Source organism: Podarcis muralis, chromosome 2 (genome assembly GCF_964188315.1).
Source record: "Podarcis muralis chromosome 2, rPodMur119.hap1.1, whole genome shotgun sequence".
NCBI lineage: Eukaryota > Metazoa > Chordata > Lepidosauria > Squamata > Lacertidae > Podarcis > Podarcis muralis.
The window spans coordinates 88,864,196-88,883,039 of record NC_135656.1 but is presented as its reverse complement, the minus strand read 5'-3'; the positions used below and the strand labels follow the sequence as shown (position 1 = coordinate 88,883,039).

The window sequence follows — 18,844 nt, the reverse complement described above, 5'->3', positions numbered from 1 at the left end:
CAGAACATGTTACTCCCCACTGTTACCAGTTAAGGCCCTGGTCCACCCAAATAGCAGAAGGAGGAAGTAGCAATGTCAAGGTGAGAGAACAGGTTTTACCACTTCACTGTTCAGGCTAGAAGATTTTGAATGCTCCCAGCGAGTAGAAAAGCAGCATAGGAGGCAGCAGGCTGGGTTGGAAATATCCAACCTTTCTGAATGCAAGAAGGTTTCGACATGGGGAACATGGCACAGTCCTTTCTAGCACCTCAGAATTCTGCATCCAGGCCTTACTTTTGTACAGAAAAGGACACTTCAGTCATGCAGCAGCCAGAGGTTTCTCCAGCCACATACCCAAGAAACATTATTACATTTCACCTTCCAGCCAGGCAAAGGCACTTGAGGAGAGGAGAGGGCAGGGCTTTGTGCGCGAGTGGAGGGTCCCCAGGGCCAGACGGAGAGGCCTGAGGACTTGTATCAGCCTCGGCACCTCGGTTTCCCCACCCCTGCTGAAGACCTTTTTATTCCAGCAGGCTTTCATGTCCCTTTTAAACTACTGACCCCGGCTCTGTTTATATCATAAAACACATAAACTTGTTTTATGGCGTTGTAACGTTGTATATGCTGCAAGCCACCCTGAGTGATGCTTCTACACTAGAAGGGTGGGGTGGTTTTCACTGCAGAGCTTATCTAATTGCTTCATACGGGAACATTTCCAAAGCAACGCACAACAGTTTTACAGAATCAAAACACGTAAGGTAATAAAAGAGCATGTACAAACAATGTAAAATGTTATCCCGCTGTTATATTATACTGACAGTAGGCATGGCTGGAATCACTCCTCTGAGAAGGCCTGCCTGACTATTATTAAGTTTTCAATAGGCATAGAAACTCTATAATAGAGTTGTCGCCTGTCTAATGATGTGAGGTGCAACATTATCGTGCAGGTGCTGCCACATTAAAGGCCTTGCTCGGGGCTGCCATTGAGTGGATATCCAGGGCATGTTGCAGCATCAAAAGATCTTTCCCTGATGACTACAAGTTGTTAAGGGCTTTATAGACTAACACCAAAACCTTAAATCTTGAACTGGGGTATTGTTTAGGGGGGTTTGTTGGGCCAGGCTTGTTGTTGTTTGTATCTTTATTTCAGTTCTTCCTATTTGTTCAATTTCACTGTGTATCTCCCCCCCCCCCCCCCAGTTTATGACTACTTTATGTTTGTAGTTATGTACAGAGCATGAATGACGGAAAGTCAGCATACAAATAAAATGATTGACTGATTAATTCAACTTGGCCCATCAGGATATTGGCAGCCATCAATAAATGCCTACTCAGTGACAGTCGGCTACTTCAGTTAGCATTTTAGCTGCTGTCTTCTCACCAAATGCAGCTTCTGGGACAACCTTAAGGGCACCCCCACCTAAAACACACTGCGGTAAACTAGTTCCTAGGTTATCAATGCATCAAAAGTGTGGTAAAGCTCCCCATGTCCAGAAACAGCTGTAACTATCTTGCCAGCCAAGGCATTCCAAGCCACCAAGCACAAAGATGGATACACGGGTATCGCCAGACTAGGTACCTGCTTCTTCAGAAAGAGTGCAGCCCCATCCAGAACTGGCAACTGCCCAGTCTCTTAGACATGAGAGCCCCTCATCCATACTGCCTCGGTCCTGCTAGGATTCAGACTCTGCTTTTTCCTAGTTGCACAGAAAAAGTCCTATATATGTCCAAGTGTACACATGTAGGAACTATATATACTGAATTTGGAAGCAGAGATGGCACATGTGATCCCACTTCCTTCTTCATGGCAAATCTAAGAAGTGAAAAGTGGTTATATCTACTTTCAATGTTCATTGCCAATTTCTTTAGCTCATTTTTCTTCCTCCTTCAGCCTTGCGCAAAGACTGAGAAACTAATGCAGATTATGTCAAGCACGGTCACTTGCTTGAACAGGGGTCACTGAGTGAAACTGGTTATCTACAAGTTTCCATAACCAAGGCTTGCTTATATAGATTTGGTCTAGAACTGCTACTATAAACTCTAGATCAACTGAGTTTCTTCATAAATACAACTTGTGTCTCAATAATAGGAAACAGTTTGCAATGTGACAAAAACGTGTGGGGTATACACACTACTTTCCTGGAACCGAATGCCGCTACAGAAACAAAATATTGGGTTCCCCTTTTCTAGATAGTGCTGTGGTCAGTATGAAAAATGTCAGATCTGCAAGACCACATTAAACGTAGCATGAGACTCTTAATCTCAGGGTCACGTTTCAGTGTATGAAACACTGTGGGTTGTGTGTCTTCAGATGCACATTCATGCACAACTGAATTGAGTTTAACTGCATCAACAGTGCCCACACTAAAGCATCCTGGGTGTTTCTTGCTCTGTGGATGTTAAGTTTCAGAGCCTTCCATGAGTAATTAACTTCGACAGGCAATGTTTAGTAAAAAGGATAGAAATTCAATGATTGCAATGTAGATGGAAACATTTAGCTAGCACAGATTCTCTGCACGGCTGTCTAGGAAACTTTGAGCGCACAACCTTTCTTTTCCTTTTTTTTTAAGGGACAATCAATCCAGAAACATTGCACATACATCAGGATTTTAAGGGTTTTTAAAGGGACTCAGCATTGTTGGTCAACTGAGATTGACTTTATAATCTGCTGTTGTCTTCAAAGAGGAGCAAGGGGATCATTAATGTAAAATAAAGGGCAGAAACTCATTGTGTTGAATATATCACATGCACAGACAGTAAACTCAGAAAGCTCACCCAAACATACTCATATATCATTCACATCAAGCCTGCCAAATTTCAATTCACATTTTGGTCACATAGTAGGCCAAAAAGAACGAACCATAATATTACTAATACTATTGTTGAATACTCAAGTAGGTATGAGTCCATTCTCCAACAAAAGCTTCTTCCCTGAAAGATTTGAGGTGAAATAGTAGCCTTTGCAAAGGTTAGCAATCATCTGTTAATCTTAGATCTGAGGTTCCCAAACTGCTTCATTCCAGTAGTCTGCAGCATGTTGGTGGAGACAAGAGATGGAAGCACATGGATCATATTTAAGATTCAAGTAGATTTCAAATTTTTTATTGTATTTTTATTGCTTCTTCTATTTGTTCTATTGTATTTTATTGCAATACAATTTGAATTCTATAGAATTCAAATCACAACAGAATAAAATGCAATATAAAAGCAATAAAAAGCAATAAAAATATAATTAAAAACCATACAGCATCTAGCACATCACATTACAATTGCTACAATAGGCAGAAAAAAACATTAAGTGTTCCACCAAGACCCTCCAAGTGGACTGTGGAGAAAAAAATGTTTAGGAACTACTGCCTTAATATGATTAAGAAAGAGCCTTTACTGCTTCATATATTCATATATTTCACTCAAGTAAAATGCTCAGGCGATGGGTAGCTCTCAACCTGCAGCAAGAAAACTAACCACGAATAGGAAAAAAATGCCAAACAGATTCAAAGAGATTGGGATACCAATTCATAATTCTTCACTGCTCTGGCTCACACAAGATTCTCTCTTAGTATTTCAATGTGAGGCTCTAGTTTAAGGTCCTGAGTGTCTGCTGCACATATTTAAATCTGGAAGGCATAATGCAGCATGGTGATCGAGTGTTATTCTGAGAAAAAGTTTCATAATATCTATTACCAAATGTATGTCTGTTCTCATTTGAATTTATCATCCTATTAGGTAGGTAAATTACCCTTAAACCCCTTTTTGCTATTTTATGCAGCAACAAAAAAGCTTGTTGTTGATCGTTCCCATCAAGCCGAATAGGGATTGCACCATGGTTGCCACCAGTTGAAGGTGTGTTGCCAGTCTCTAGGGCAGGCATAGGCAAACTCGGCCCTCCAGATGTTTTGGGACTACAACTTCCATCATCCCTGACCACAGGTCCTGTTAGCTAGCGATGATGGGAGTTGTAGTCCCAAAACATCTGGAGGGCCGAGTTTGCCTATGCCTGCTCTAGGGCATCTCATCCATCTTATTCATTTGATCAGTTAAAATGGGTTCACATTGAAATTGTGACTTGCATACAGGACTTGTACTTGAGCTTTTCAGTGCTGAATGTATAAGCATCTCAGAATCTGGCCAAATCATAGTTCTCAAACACATGTACACTGACTTGGTGAAAGACACTTTACGCTATGGGTGCCACATGGGCACCTGAGACCAAAGCATGGCCTTTAAAGAGAAGTGCAAACCTGTAAGGAACAGGTTGGATTCTCTTCTCTGAGCTGGTAGACCACCAGCCAAAAGCACCTCTGCCTACTCCAAACTGAGCTGGTGGTTGTTGTTGGTGTGTCATTCTTCAGAATAGGAAGGGCTTCAAATACTAATAGTTGCTTTCTTTTTATTTAGTCTGTAGAAATATAGTGAACTATGCCCAAAGTATTATTTGTACTAAAGTGCAATTTTTTTGGGGGGGGGAACCCCAACAGCCGTGTTGTAGCAGTCACATTTATGAAATAGATGGCTTAGGGAAAGTGTAAAGGAGATTGTTTGTTAGAAGAAAAAAGCATACATGGCCTCATTTCGCATTTATGTTGTTCTCATGCCAAATCCAGGAATGGATTTTTAAAAAACCTGGGCTTACAAGAGCATTTTTCAAATGAAAAGGAGAGTCAGCAAAAATGTAAGTTGTAGGTGGTGGACCTCACCAAAATGAGGTATGCTGCAGACAACATGTATGAGAAAGGTGGAGGGGGGGAATGTCTCCAATGACTCAAGGGAACCATACCACAAGCAGTAAAGAAAGATTTTACACACACTGGAGAGAAAAATAAAGAAGGTTGTGGTTTTTTGTTTTACATTTTATTAGTTTGTAGTACATCTCAGAAGCAAGCTAGCATTAAGTGCTCTAGTGCTACAGAATGCCAAATAAACGGCCTCTTGTAAAAATATATATATACTGTATGAGGTTTTTTAATGTTATTTTTTCCACAACCATCATGTTTTATGCATATTAAAACCGCCACAAAAGTTGGCAAAACGTCTGTATTCTTTTTTCAAAAAATGAGGTTTGTTTAAGCCAAATCTCTAGATCTCATCAGTAATGAAATTTGACTGGAATCTTGTGGCTGATAAATCAGGCAGTGACAGATCCATCACTTTGTTGTAACTTTGCAAACTATCCCCAAGATTTTCTTTAGTGCAATTGCTCATACCAGGCCTAGGCAGGTTGAAGATGTGTGTGGGAAAGTGAGTCCCAGGTATTATGGAGCAAAGGGGTGATGGGTGGCAAATGATGCAGGTATATGAAAAGCAGGATAGAGAAGATTACCTATACAAGTATGTTATATTTTAGAAGTTTTCTTAATGCAAGGTAGTATCCAGGAACGTTGCTATTCTTTTCTTCGCTTATGCTTAGGCAGTAACAAGCTGCTTCTATACTGTTCTGATTTTTGCTTGGTCATTTTCTTATCTGGGAAACTGTTGCTAAAAGAAAAGGAAAAAAGGGAAAAAAGTTAATCTTAAAACTGAATGTAACAGAAATGGATAGTCGTTATCTTAAGACTTATGAGTCATAAATACAGTGTAGTCTCTGTAAAGATCAAAAAGAATTTCTCCCCATCTTCAGCTTATCGCATCTACATTATGGGCAAAGGCTGATTAAAATAAGGCAATATTAACATAGCCAAAGGTCAGAAGAAACCACTCAGGATTCTCTAATCCGGCCTCCTGCATGCAGCTCAGATATTTATTACAAAAATCAAATTCACATACTTGAGTTTAGCTAAAGCATTCATTATTGAAGGACACCCAGTTCTGATTTTTAAGACTAAATCAGGAAGAACTGAGCAACCCCTCTGTCTCAAAAGTTAATACCCAAAGGGATCATTTTGTACACATTCTTTAACATTCAATTTCTTTATTATATGACACTGCAGGCCTTATTAAGCCATCTATACTGATGTAGGAGAGAAACCACATGTGGTTGTTTCATAATGGAGCTGATGAGTTTGTCCTAATGAACAATACAACAATTTTGAGGGTGCCTGACGGGAGTCATGCAGCCAGTATTGTATCTTTTGGCTTTCCCAACAATGGATCCGGACAAGCAGCTGGAAATAGGTGATCAAAGTGGGGATTGGAACAAAATAGCCTTAAGCAATAAAAGCTTATGCCCTAACCTCATGCTGTGTCTTTTCAAACATTAACAGTAATCTGAATATATAATATATTGGGGGGGGGGGGGAGAGAAGATTCAAAATCTACAGATCCTTTCAGTCTCCTGCAGTCCAGCACATGTAAAGTTGTATCCAACGTTAATCACAGCAGACGCATTAAAATTAAAAGTCTGGACTAACTGAGGTCTGTTGACTGCTATGGGTCTACTCAGAGAGTAGAACTGAGTTGGATACAACGTATGGTCCCAGTGCTAATCAGTAATGTGTCGAAAAGACAGGAACAAAGTTATAAGGAGATCAGATAAATGCATTAAAAAATAATAATCTGAAAGGTTAAGAAAATGGTAAAATGTTGAAGAAGTGGAAATGTTAACCGTGATAATGAGGATCAGAAATGGGCAAGCACAGATACAGGGCCTTATGGGGAAACGGCTCCCCCTTTTAATATTACATAAATATACTAGTGACATCTCGTAACATTTAATTTGAAAAGGAATTTCTGCTCGGTCAGAAAAGGTAATTACATTTTCTCCCATGGTAGGATAAAAACCTCAGATTTCAAAATGTAAAGTGCTACTATAAATAAAGGCTACTATTGCAAAGTCAGAAGACAACAGGAGTGAATGCTGAGGAGGAATTTAAAAAGATAAAAGGGTATATTGATCAAAGCCCAAAAATCTATACACGGTCTGCTATAGTGCTGTCATTTTGAAATGTATTATATTCATTTATTTAAGGTGCAGGGAATATGAGGCCCACTATTCTACCTGGCCCATAGTACTATTGCCAGGCCAGGCCCGCTCTTCTCAGGCCACAGCGCTCACCAATCCTGCACCATGCCCTCCTTGACTGCTTTCACCTGACTGGAATGTGCCCTCGAACTATGATAATGTCTCTTTCTTAACTGGCTAAAGAGGTAGGTAGGTAGGCAGGCGTCTGTAGAAACCTTTGACATTTTCATGGCTGGAATGTAGCCTACTGTAGAAAATTAAGAGTCACATCCAACAAAGTGTTTGATTTTCACTGGCATGAGATGCCTGGAAGGCTGACCGTGAGGAAAATGAGGCCTTTGGCTGAAAAGGGTTCCTCACCCCTGAATTATTTTCTATACCCAAAGTATATAACTTACAGGGCTTTTAAATTTCCAGTGCACCTTCACAGCAAGTCAAAGCCTCATGCTTTCACTAAGACCTACAGAACTGCCTTATACTGCGTCGCACTGGTGGTCCATCTTGCCTAGGCGCCACAGCCACAGAATTCAGCAGCTAATTGTTTATTTAATAAATATCTTTCCTTTCTCTCAGCACAGGACCCAAGGCAGCTCACAGCATAAATGAAAACAGATACAACTAAAACACACAAAGATTTTTTGAAAAGCAATTAAATAAGTAACCCTATTAAAAACAGCACTGAAAACCCCCAAAGTGCACACACATACATGTGTGCACACATCCACACACACAAGTGCAACACCCACTCTCAAGAAGACCTTGTCACAACAGCCCATTAGTGGCCTGCCAGTGAAATGAAAGCAAAGCCTGGGCCAGCCTAGCCTGCCGTGGAATGGAGTTCCACAATCTGAGAGCAGTCCTCAAGGAGGCCCTCTCTCATGCCCTCACCAAATGTGCCTGTGAAGGTGGAGGGGCTGTGAAAAAGATCTTAAACTCCAGACAGGCTTCTAGAGGGAGTTAAGGCTCTTCCAATATGGTTCAATGTTCAACCAGACTCAGAGTCTGCAGCTAAGGAAATGGAACAGGTCCAAGGCTCGGAGTTCGCTCTTGGAAACTGGGAAACCCCTGAGCCTAAGGCCAACTGACAGGAACCCACAACATGCATGTATGTAGGCATACAAAATTTTATTTGCATATCACCTTTCTATAGTTCAAACCGTGATCAAGAAGGCTCACATGAAAAAATCTAGAAACTTAACAAATGTCAGAAAGATCAATAAACAAAACATCAAAAGTACAGAAGCAAAATAAACAATTTCCACATATTATAATATCTAACATAAAGATACAAAAATGAGTAACAGCCAAAAAACACCCCCACCCTAAACAATATCCCAGTCCAAGAGTACAGCAGCCTCAGGTTTTTGTAGCTGGAGTCAATCAGGGTCCCGCCTTCCCAGGCCAGGTGGAAAAGGCCTGCAAGGCAGGGAAGAGGTCTTCCAGGACTCACATCCAAGATGGTCTCTGGCCTCTTCAGCAACCTGCCATATCACCAGGGCCTTCATGGGTGCCTTTCCCTGAGCCTGAGGAAGTAAATGCATCCCATGGTGCCTCACCGGGTCAGGTGTGAGGTTATAGAATGCAACAGGGGGAGGAGTGCTCAACTTCAAGTCAAAGGGTTGGCGCTTTAAGAAACTAAGTTACCACAAGGAGTGGAGGAAATGCTTTAAAATGCTCAGTCTGCTCTCAACCTTCACTGGAGCACATTGCTTCCTTGGAGCTATCCATGGTCCTGCAACTCTTGATCTGCCTTAGCCCATGGGACCCTGCACCAGGTCGGTGGCAATGTACTCTGAAAGGCAACAGTTTCAGTGGTAGCCAATGTGATGCCCTCTCCAGTTGTTCTTGGACTACAACTCCTATCACCCCAAACCTTTGCTGATGGTGGCTAAGGCTGGTGGGAGTTGTAGTTCAACAGTGTATCTAGAAGGCACCATGGTGACTACCTTCTTTTAAGTCTCAGAGAGCAGTCTTTCCAGATCCTGCTTTTCAAGGGCACTTTAATTAGAGAGGTTGGACCTTGTACATGTTTGATACATGTGCTATCATTTAGCTCAGGCTCCTCCCTGTGACACAGGGAGCTACTTGATTATATGCCAGAATAAAAGACCATGCAGCTCAGCTGCCACTTTCAATGGCCTCAGGCAAAATTCTTTCAAATATCTGTTCTTCCTTTTATGTCTCATTTGTATCTCACCTTTCCTTCAATGCATTCAAGGTTTTGAGAACAAGCTGCTAGGGAACATACAAATAATCGGGAGGTACTCTAGATGCAAATGGTTACGGAGATCAGGTCAGTAGCCATTCTAATGACCTGATGACGTGAATGAGGCTCTTTTGCCTATCCATCCCACTACTTGCTCCCTCAACCCCTGCCCCTTCTGGCTTGTTCGTACAAGGCGGAGAAGCTGACAGAGTGGGCTCATCAGGTGGCCAAGTATCACTGAGTGAGGGGGTGGTCTGCACCACTTTGAAGGAAGCAATGGTGCACATGCTCCTGGAAAAGGAACCTTCCTGAAGATATTTGACAACTACCACCCAGGTGCTAATACCCTCCCCCTTTTAGGAAAGGTGCTTGAAGCAGTGGGGGTGGTTCAGCTGCAGGCACTTTTGGGGAAAGAACTGGACCTGTTCCACTCTTCTTTTCCATTGCCAGGTAAGGGTGTTGAGATCACCACGTAGAACCCACTTAGTTCTGCCACAGCCTGGTGATCCAAAGCAGGCTTCCATATTGATGCTCCATCAGCTTTTGGAGACACAACTGCTTAGGCAAGCATTCCTCTGATCTCCTGACATGCTTTGTTTTCATTGCTGCTTTAACTCTGAAACTCGATGTTTCAGCTGGCTTGTTTTCTTGAACGTTTTCTATGTGCATGTTTATTTTGATGTTTTGATGAAATTATTTCATTGCGCATTGCAATTATGTGTCTTTTGTAACTGGTTTTTATGCTTGTATGCCACTAAGAAGCCATCTTTACAATTAAGCGGTATATAATTGAATAAATAATAAGATGGCAGCGTTAGCAACAATTTTGGTATGTAATCTGGAAGAGGCAATTGTGTGGACCCAATGAAGCACAAGCAATTCCATGGCATATCTGGTCTCACATTCTGTACAGTAATGCTAGGAGTCTTTCTGGGAACTCCCTCCCAAGAGAGGTCTGTCCCATCCCCTCTTTAATAGCCTTTTTTAAGTTGATGAAAACCTTCCTTTTGGATTTTAAAAGACTAATATACTGAATTGGTTTTAGCTGTCTCAGGTTTCTATATAATTTTATTACTGCTGTGTGCTTTTTTTGCTTTTTTAGTATTAGTTTATTAAGTGAGGTTTCAAAATGTTAATTGATGGTTTCACCTCTGATGGTGGGTGTCCTTGTGCTCATCTGACTGACTGAAGTGAATAAACAAAGTTTCCAAAAATAACTTCCTTATCAAATAATTGAAACCGATTGCAGAGCTATAACAGCCAAGAGAGCCATGAAGTGTACTTACACTAGAGAGAGAACCTTATTCAAAGAAACTTAACAGTCCCTGAGATTACTATCATTTCCCTGTTACCAAGTGGACAGGCAAATATGGACTCACAAGCTCCACCATATGATTCCTCTCATTGCTAACTATTATTTTATAAGAACAGTTTTCACACACAAAATGCTTTCATTTTGCTCGCCATTAAAATGCATGTTTCCATACTGGGGCTGAAGTTCAACATTTTACTCAATGAACTAGGAGAAAATTCTATTTGCACAGAAATATAGTGTGTTGTTGTTGTTCTTGTTGTTATACACTAGAAAAATGATTGTGAAATGTATGGCACTTATTCCTAAGTGAGACGACGTCTTAAATCTGCAAGCCAGTTTCCAGGAATCCAACATCACAGTTTATGCATCATCTCAGTTCTACTGCCAAAGGTTGCGCAGGCATCCAGCGTAGCTGTGCCAGACTGGATCACATCAAATTAACACATAAAGCACTAACTATGCATAATCCCAGAAGGAATGTCTTCCTTTATGGTCACTAATTCCTAGCACATGGTTGCTTCTTCAACTGCACGACAGTAATTGAACAAGACAATAAAAATTGGACAGAAAACAGAAATCACCGATCTGAAAGTCTAAACATGGCATTTCCCCAAATCAGAACTGAAAAATAAATTTGCTGTTTCGTGCCAGAGGAGAGCTGTTGTACACCTTGGTGCATAGCTTGGATAAACATGTGAAGCAGTGGAAGATGAGTTCTAACAAGAACTCAAAAGATGCATCAAACTTTGCTACAAAAGTTGCTCAGCTAAAATAAGCAATGCAAATGCTCTACTAATAAAATGTATAATTGCTGATGTGCTAATAAGTGTGGTTTCTTTTAAATAAATAAAAACTTAGGATGTGAGTCAATGTGAGTTCTATGGAAATCAATAGACACAATAACTTTGAGCAAATTAAATTAGTCACAGGTTAGAGGGAAAGGAAGGCATTCTGTGTATACCTTTAGAGGATCTTCAAGCCATTCATGCAATCCTCCTTTTCAAGAGATCTGCAAGAGTGCTTTCTTGTGGTGACAGAACTATCATGTTATTTATTTGAACAGAACCACAGCATCAGCAAAAGCCCATTTTACACAATGGAAATAACATCTCTCTCTCTCTGCTTCCTAGAAGAAGCTGGTAGCCCAGAATGGCTCCCAGCTCAAGAAGAAAAACATGCAAGTGAATGAAAAATAGATTTCTACAGCCTGCATCTTTGCCCCTGCAAAGAATACACAATTCTTTTATAAGGAAACCAATCTCTCTTCATTTTAAGTTATTTCAAACTTTCTTCCTTCTTTGTTTTTTATGCCAATGGATGGAGACTTGTTTGCTGTAACTTCTGAAACTCTTTGTGACAACCACTGGGAAAAAGTCATGACCACCTGATGAAGACCAATGATTTAGAGCATGGGACCCTCACAATCATGCTTGTTGGAGAAACAGGAGAGGGCCTTCTTGGTGGCTGCTCCCGGACACCAGAATTCCCTCTTGAGAAGCTCCTTGCTTTTCTTTAAATTTAAAACAATGATTTTCTTTATCCCAGACTGTGGATCCACACCACTCTGAATGTCCTTCAGCTCTTAAATACAAAGTACGCCAATAAAATTGGATCTTTGGCTGTTGAAAATAAATAAAAGACTTAAGCACACTGAGCTACCCAAGAAAAAAACTCACCCCAGGTCTTAGTAGGTCAGGATCATCTTCCAGGTTGTGGTTTCCCTGTGCAAATTCTGTCCTACTTCAGCATCACCAGGACTAACCTTGCAGACAGTGTTTTGAACCCAGATTGAATTGCATTTCAAATTCTGATTAGTCACAGAGATGGAAAATGTTATATGTGCAACAAGCCTGCACCCACCAGGATTCGTCATGTCACATTTGAATGGATCCTGAAATCTTTCATGAGACAACAAACCAGTGTATAGTGGATAATCTTCCCCCTGACATATCAAAATGTATCGCAAAGGTCCTTTAGGTCTGTCTCTCAGTTCTGCCTAACAAAGGAAGCTATAGTAACAAGAAAAAACATGGCACTGCTACTACATCCACTAGAGTCTACAGAATAGCTGGAATGTTTTTTTATACACAAAAAAGGGACTTCTGTTATTGCTGCTAGCTTAGCTGTCAAAGTAAAATGTGTCATCAAAGTAAAATTATAAATTGCCTTTAGTAGAAACACAAGTTGTTTGATGAACTACTTACAAAATAAGCTGTTATCTAAAAATGACTGCTGAAAGCTAAAATATTCGCACTAAAACATGTTGCATTAGCAAATAGGTGGGTTGCTTCTTTTGGTGGGGGAGAAAGAGGAAGAGAGAGAAAGAGAGAGAACCATAGGAAAACCTTACAAGGTAAATCCATAACAATCCAAGAAGCACACACATGCATACTTCATGTAGCTACAACTATCCTCCAAAACGAAGGGTTATCTTTCATATAAGCAAAAGTCTGGTAGAATTTCAGCTGCTACTGAACTGGAAAGTAGTATTTAAGCATTGTAGCAAAACTACCAGAAGCTTTACAATGAAATGCTTGCTTTAGTTGAGTTTTCTGAAGATCTCTAAATAATTCTGTTCCCAAAACCATTACACTTCAGTTTCAATGTCTGAACATTTCCCATTGTTTGTGAGTCATGATTTTTATTTTTGTTTCTTATTTTTACTAGCAGCAAAGAAAATACAATTCCAAGAATCAATTTTGTTGGGATTTTAATTTTACCAAGGAATGCATCCTTGAAATAAAAACCTGGCTGATGGTTAAATAAATGAAAAACACACAGCTGTCTGATGAGCATTTTTCATTTGATTTACATTTTCATTTTATTCAATTGATGATAAATTGTATGGCCTGGAAAATCTCAAAATGTTGTATGCATTTAAATTCCTTGATGTGCCCAGCCCTGAAATTTACAACACAGCAAAATCAAATGATGTAAAAATAAGTCTAACAATAGGATTTTTCAAATGTCACTAAAACAAACACAAACCCTGCACCAACTAAATTAAACCTTCCATAAATCCACTGCCCTTCTATCCACTAGAGAGCAAGGATAACTAACATGGTGCCCTCCAGAACTTGTTGACTACAATTCCCATCATCCCTGACCATTAGCCATGCTGGATGGGGCTGATGGGAGTTATAGTCCAACAACAGGGGGGCACCATCTTGGCTACCCTGCACTAGAGAAACAGACTAACTACATGGGAATCAGGTCCAAGGAGATCATAGCAGGTAGGTTAGGAAAGAATAATGGATTCTGGAAAATATTCATGGTAAGACTTGGGGAGGAAGCAAAGTACAAAAGGTGCAGTCACACTGGACAGCTATCTTCTCCTATGCCACCAACGAAGATCAGAATGAAGGCAAATCTGAAGACAAAGATGGCAAACTTAAGGAGCGTTCTTTGTTGATTTTAAAACTTTGCATGGTTTACAAAAGAAGAAGTAGAAAATAGGGTGGGTACAAGATAGCTGTTTATTCCGAAAGGAGTCCCATGTAACCAATTTACATACTGACAAAGACAGGGCATAAAATCCAACTAATCAAAACTGTAACAATCCTCAGATTCTCACCCATTTCATCCTATTACTTGCATTATGATAATGCAGCTTTGAGTGCCCTGCAAGACATTTTCCACTGTAAGAACAGGATGCTTACTTTACTCAGCGGATCACTGGCCTGATCCAGTAGGCTCTTCTCATGTTCTTATGTCCTGTGAGTGCTTTAGATGAATACATTCCAGTCTTTGTCTACAAGGTATGGAGCATCCCTGTATTTTACCTCAAGCTAACTAACTGTTCAACTTACTGTTCAACGTTAGAATCACTAAGTTCAAATCCCCCCCCCTTTTGCAATGAGGTGTGGAGAACTAAGACCGATGTTGGCTTTTCCGATATAGCTTTTGGAAGCCTAGTTTTGCATGCAGGATCTAATCTAGATTACCTGTGACTTCTACCTACTGGATAACTTGCATCTATTGAAGGATCTGGAAAGAATCAAGAGGGATTTTCCACTTCTGCTTACTACTACCTGCTTCTCTTGGTTTCTTTGCTCCGACTCTAGAACTGCCTCTGGGTGCAATGGCAGTCATCTATTTAACACACACCAGTTTGAAAATGTTTGTAACAAGCACTTTTTGTGGAGCCTTCTGGGCATAACACCTTGCTCCAGACAGTGAAGAGAAGCATTTGCCTAAAGATTTGTGAAATGTTCTGCTTACTTATTCTTTTTACAAGTTTTAGAACTATTTGCTTCCTTTATGTCTCGATGCCAAAGGGACCCAGATTTCCTTTAAAATAAACTCAATATTACTTTTTAATTGCATATTCTGCCTTGGGGTTTTTCGAGCAATTGTGCACTGACGCCATCCAGATATTATTCATGTATCCAGTCTGGTACAGTCTGGAAGTATCATGCACGCTAGACTGATATATAGAAAATATTAGGGTTTTTATTATATTTATTTTTTACACAAGAGGATTTTTGGAGGCTTTCCTGCTGCCTCTGAGATTTTCATTTTTAGGAAATTAGGTGGAAGGACAGAAAGGTCAGGGAGAAAATCCTGTTTCATCACCAACAACACTGCCACCGTCTTCTAAAGCACAGGGCATTTTCTAAGCTCTGACCAAGATTAACAGTTAAAATAGTCCCTGCCCACGAGATCACAATCTAATAAAGAGAAAGGGAGAAAGTAATGGAAAGGGGGAAGAAAGCAAACAAATTCAGGTCCCTGTGCTTGAAGCTACATAACATCAGCATCATGATCTAGTCAGGTGGGCCTTCCTGCATGTGCTTAGTCCTCTGTCAGCCCTCAGCCCTCTGGCTAATGCCAGAATCCAGCTCAGAGGTCCCAGGGAGACTGTTTGCTGGGGTCAAATGTTCTTTCTGGAAGGGTGGGGGAATCAAGCTCCCTGCTGCTGTTCCTTCTCTGGCCAATGGATGGCAGCCAGGCTAATATTCTTACCACTGATGTCCTTCCTGAGAGGAAGCCACCCATTAGCCCTTGGGCCCCTGCTGATGGCCAGGATGTCATGGATCCTTCAAAAACTGTGTTTTCAGATAACAGGCATTTCATCTCTTAGCACACCCACAGGAATAAAGCCTCAGTTTTGTGTTCTGTGTGTGCCCCTCTAGCAAAACAGAATTTTTGCATCTGCTTACAGTTGATGGCGATCAAGTTCTGAAACTGGATTAAATTAGTGGTTTAATCCAGTAACAAAGACGTACTCCAAACAAGTGTTGAACTGCCTATGGGAGCAGACAGGGGGAGCAAAACATGTCAATCAAGAATGCAGTTACCTTTTGCTAACTTAAAAAAAAGAGATGGGGGCTCTAAGACAACTGAGCAAGGAGAAAAGTGGCAGAGAATAGAAGCCACAGCCAATGCATAGAAAGGATGGGGCAGCGCATGTGTTGTCCTCTAGATTTTGTGAGGCTACATCTCCTCTGATCCTTGGCCACTGGCCATGCTGGCTGCAGCTGGTGGGGTCCAACAACGTCAGGAGGGAAGTATGTGGGTTACCACAGCTGTAAGGGGGCAAAATGCCAGTCCGTGTGACAAAATCGTGCAACCGTTTCCCTGCCTTCAATTTTCTTATCATTGTGATAGACATATGAAGTTGGCTATTAAAGAGAGATGCAGGGCTACTTACTGGAATTATTCAAGGCTAGCAGTTGGAATCCAAACTGGAATCACAGTTTCACAGTGCACTGTAGGCCTTCAAAGAAATACACTCTTTTGCAGCTCTTAAACTCTTCTTTAATGCTTAAACTAGAAACTGCTCTCCTCAAAACTTCCTCTATTTTTGGTCTGCATTCGCGCTCATTCCAAGGGTCTGGAGCCAAGCAAACAAGACATTTGCCTACTGTGTTCAATTTACTGGCATCTTTTGTGCTTGTCGAACTACCAACCCACTCCAGCATTTTGCTTACGTAAGTCGCAACAGCAGCCAAAAAATTCGGATCTAAGATTATTCCCCCCCTCACCAAGGGAGATCATGTCTGACATCAAATCAATAAAGCTAAAAATAATTTTTGACACATAGCATGGATAGATGGTAAAGGTAACTGATTCTGTATCTGAATGTGATGTTTGGAGAAAAATAAGACAATTGATTTTCTACTCCAACTTTTTTAAAAAAAAACACACAACCAAACTAACTTGATTGAACATTATTCCAATGGCACAGTTTCATTTGCTTTTTCCAAGAAAGCATCCACTGAGCATTCTTCATGGCAAGGAAGAAAATTATGTGGAGATTACTTTAGCACATTAAGGAACCAGAAATAATTTTTTAAAAAACTGGTTTTACATAAACATCACTGAGCAGAGAAGTATGCTTTACAGATGCACAGAACAACATAACAAATATTTAGAAACCTACCCATCACCAGCCTGTGGGATTGACAATTTAGAATTTCATATTCTTATAAATGTGTGAATTTAAATTCTTTTGTTTTGTTTCAGTCTTTTAGATTTCATTACCTTAAGTTTCTTAAGTGGGGATTAACTATAATTTGGAGATTTGATGATTCACCTTAAAGACTAGTAAAACAGGGACTTGTATGAATTCCCTCTCACCATACTAATCCAGTGATAGTTTTGATATTGCCATGGGCGCTATCACATCATAAAAAACCCCATCCGTTCTCCTAAGTCTTGAAAGAAAACTGCAAATGTCAGGCAGGCAATGACTCTCCTCAGCTGAAATTCTAAGAATCTGTGTAGCCCAGCTACAGAAAAACAGGACTGTCCAAAGATTGCACTGAATCTCTCTGCTGCCCCTTTAACTAGGTAAGGAGCTGGGCAGACCAGAAGTGGAAAAGAGGCAAGACATGGGAGGGGAAGACTCAAGGCAAGGCTGTCAGCAGAAGAAAGGGGAAGCTGCTGACACAACTCCAGCAGGTTCTTGGCAAAGGGAGTAGGAGTCTTGAGCCTGGGAGCACAGAAGGCACAACGAGGAAGGAAAGATCAGGTGGGTGCCTTTAGCACAAAAGAGGTGGTCTGAAGTAAAGGAAGGGTAAAGAGCAGGGCTTGGGGCTTCGGTGGCGAGCTAGGAGAGGGAAGAACTAGGCAAGAAACTTTGTCCCAGGCGGTTGGAGAGATGGGGGGGGGAGTGAGGTTTCAGCATTGACTGTAACCTATCTTTCAGATATTGTCCCAACCTTTTCCAGTTCTAATTATGATTTATCATGTGCTCGTATATAGTAGTGGAAAGTAGTTTTGATCACTAAAGTAGGAAAACATATATACAACTAAGGATTTTTATCTACAGTGCAAATATATTCTGTAAACTATCGTAAAAATATTGAGCACAGGCACAGATGCGTAGCAAGGTGAGGTAGTACCTGGTGGGGAAAATTTTTTGTCACCCCCCCCCCACACACACACACTGACGACTTGGGGTAGGCTTGGGAGTTGCAGGTGGGTGGCGCACTGAATATCACCTGCGGGCGCGTCGGCCACCCACGACCCCCAAGCCTCCCCCAAGCTGTCAAAATGAAGGCAAAGCGGCGCAGCTCCCCCCTTCCCCCAACGGCTCAGGGTAGTCTTGGGAGTCGCGGAGGTACAGTGAGCAAAATGTCACCCCCTCAGCGATGATACCCAGGGCGGTCCATCCCCCCACATCCCCTTCCCTATGCCTCTGCTTATGCAAACTGAAAAATACTGTTCTAAATTTGTGCTAAAAATGTCACTCTATTTATATGGCTGTTTTTAGTCTTTGTGTATTTTAAAGTAAAATTGTTGTGTAATTTTATCTTTTTTAAAGTCCCGTGGCCATCCAAATAAAATGTTATGTTTCTTTCCAGTTATAATTTTTTTAAGAAAGATTTTTCAACTATAAACTGAGTTCAGCCACCTCTGCAGGTCATTCACAAAGAAATAATGGATCACGTAAAACATATTAATATACTAAATGCATTGCTCTCCTCCAGAGATTCCACTTAACGGCAATTCAGAGAAGGAGCAGTCCACGCAGTAACAACTGGAAAGGGAGGAAAAGCTCTGCCTCTTGTTTTGGAAAAGCAATTTTCACAGCTTTCTCACCATGGCCAACTGTGCATCACAAGCTCACAAACTCTCAGTCGTGAGGGTGGGCAGAACATTGAGGCCACCTCTGAAACTTCTTTTGACATTGTAAATATTAAAGCATAAAGAAGTGGAGAAAAGAAATGACCAAGAACTAATCTAAACCAGACTTTCTCAACATGGAGCTCTACAGATGTTATAAGCTATATAGCCCCATCATACATCTGGAACATACCAGGTTGAAGAAGGCTGATCTAAACTGTATATCCACACTGATCTTTTTAACAGGCCAACTGGCATGGTCTAGAGCAGAGGTTTGCAAACTGTGATCCAAGATTCATTCAGGTGATCTGCAGCATGTCTGTAAAAATGCAATTAAAGATTATACAGAATCTAGCACAGCACATTCCAATTG

General features: G+C 40.9%; 1 protein-coding gene across 3 annotated transcripts in view; it reads right to left on the bottom strand.

The window, feature by feature from the left end:
* Positions 1–18,844, bottom strand: part of RAD18 (RAD18 E3 ubiquitin protein ligase) — a 131,703-nt gene that overhangs the window by 23,100 nt on the left and 89,759 nt on the right. For 2 of the 3 annotated variants that reach the window (XM_028719318.2, XM_028719319.2), the window contains one exon: positions 4,809–5,454. The exons of the other annotated variant lie outside the window; for it this stretch is intronic. In XM_028719318.2, coding sequence (XP_028575151.2) covers positions 5,361–5,454 — 94 coding nt within the window. In that variant the 3' untranslated portion in view covers positions 4,809–5,360. Of the gene's footprint in view, positions 1–4,808; positions 5,455–18,844 lie in introns of those variants that run through there. 3 annotated transcript variants of the gene reach the window in all.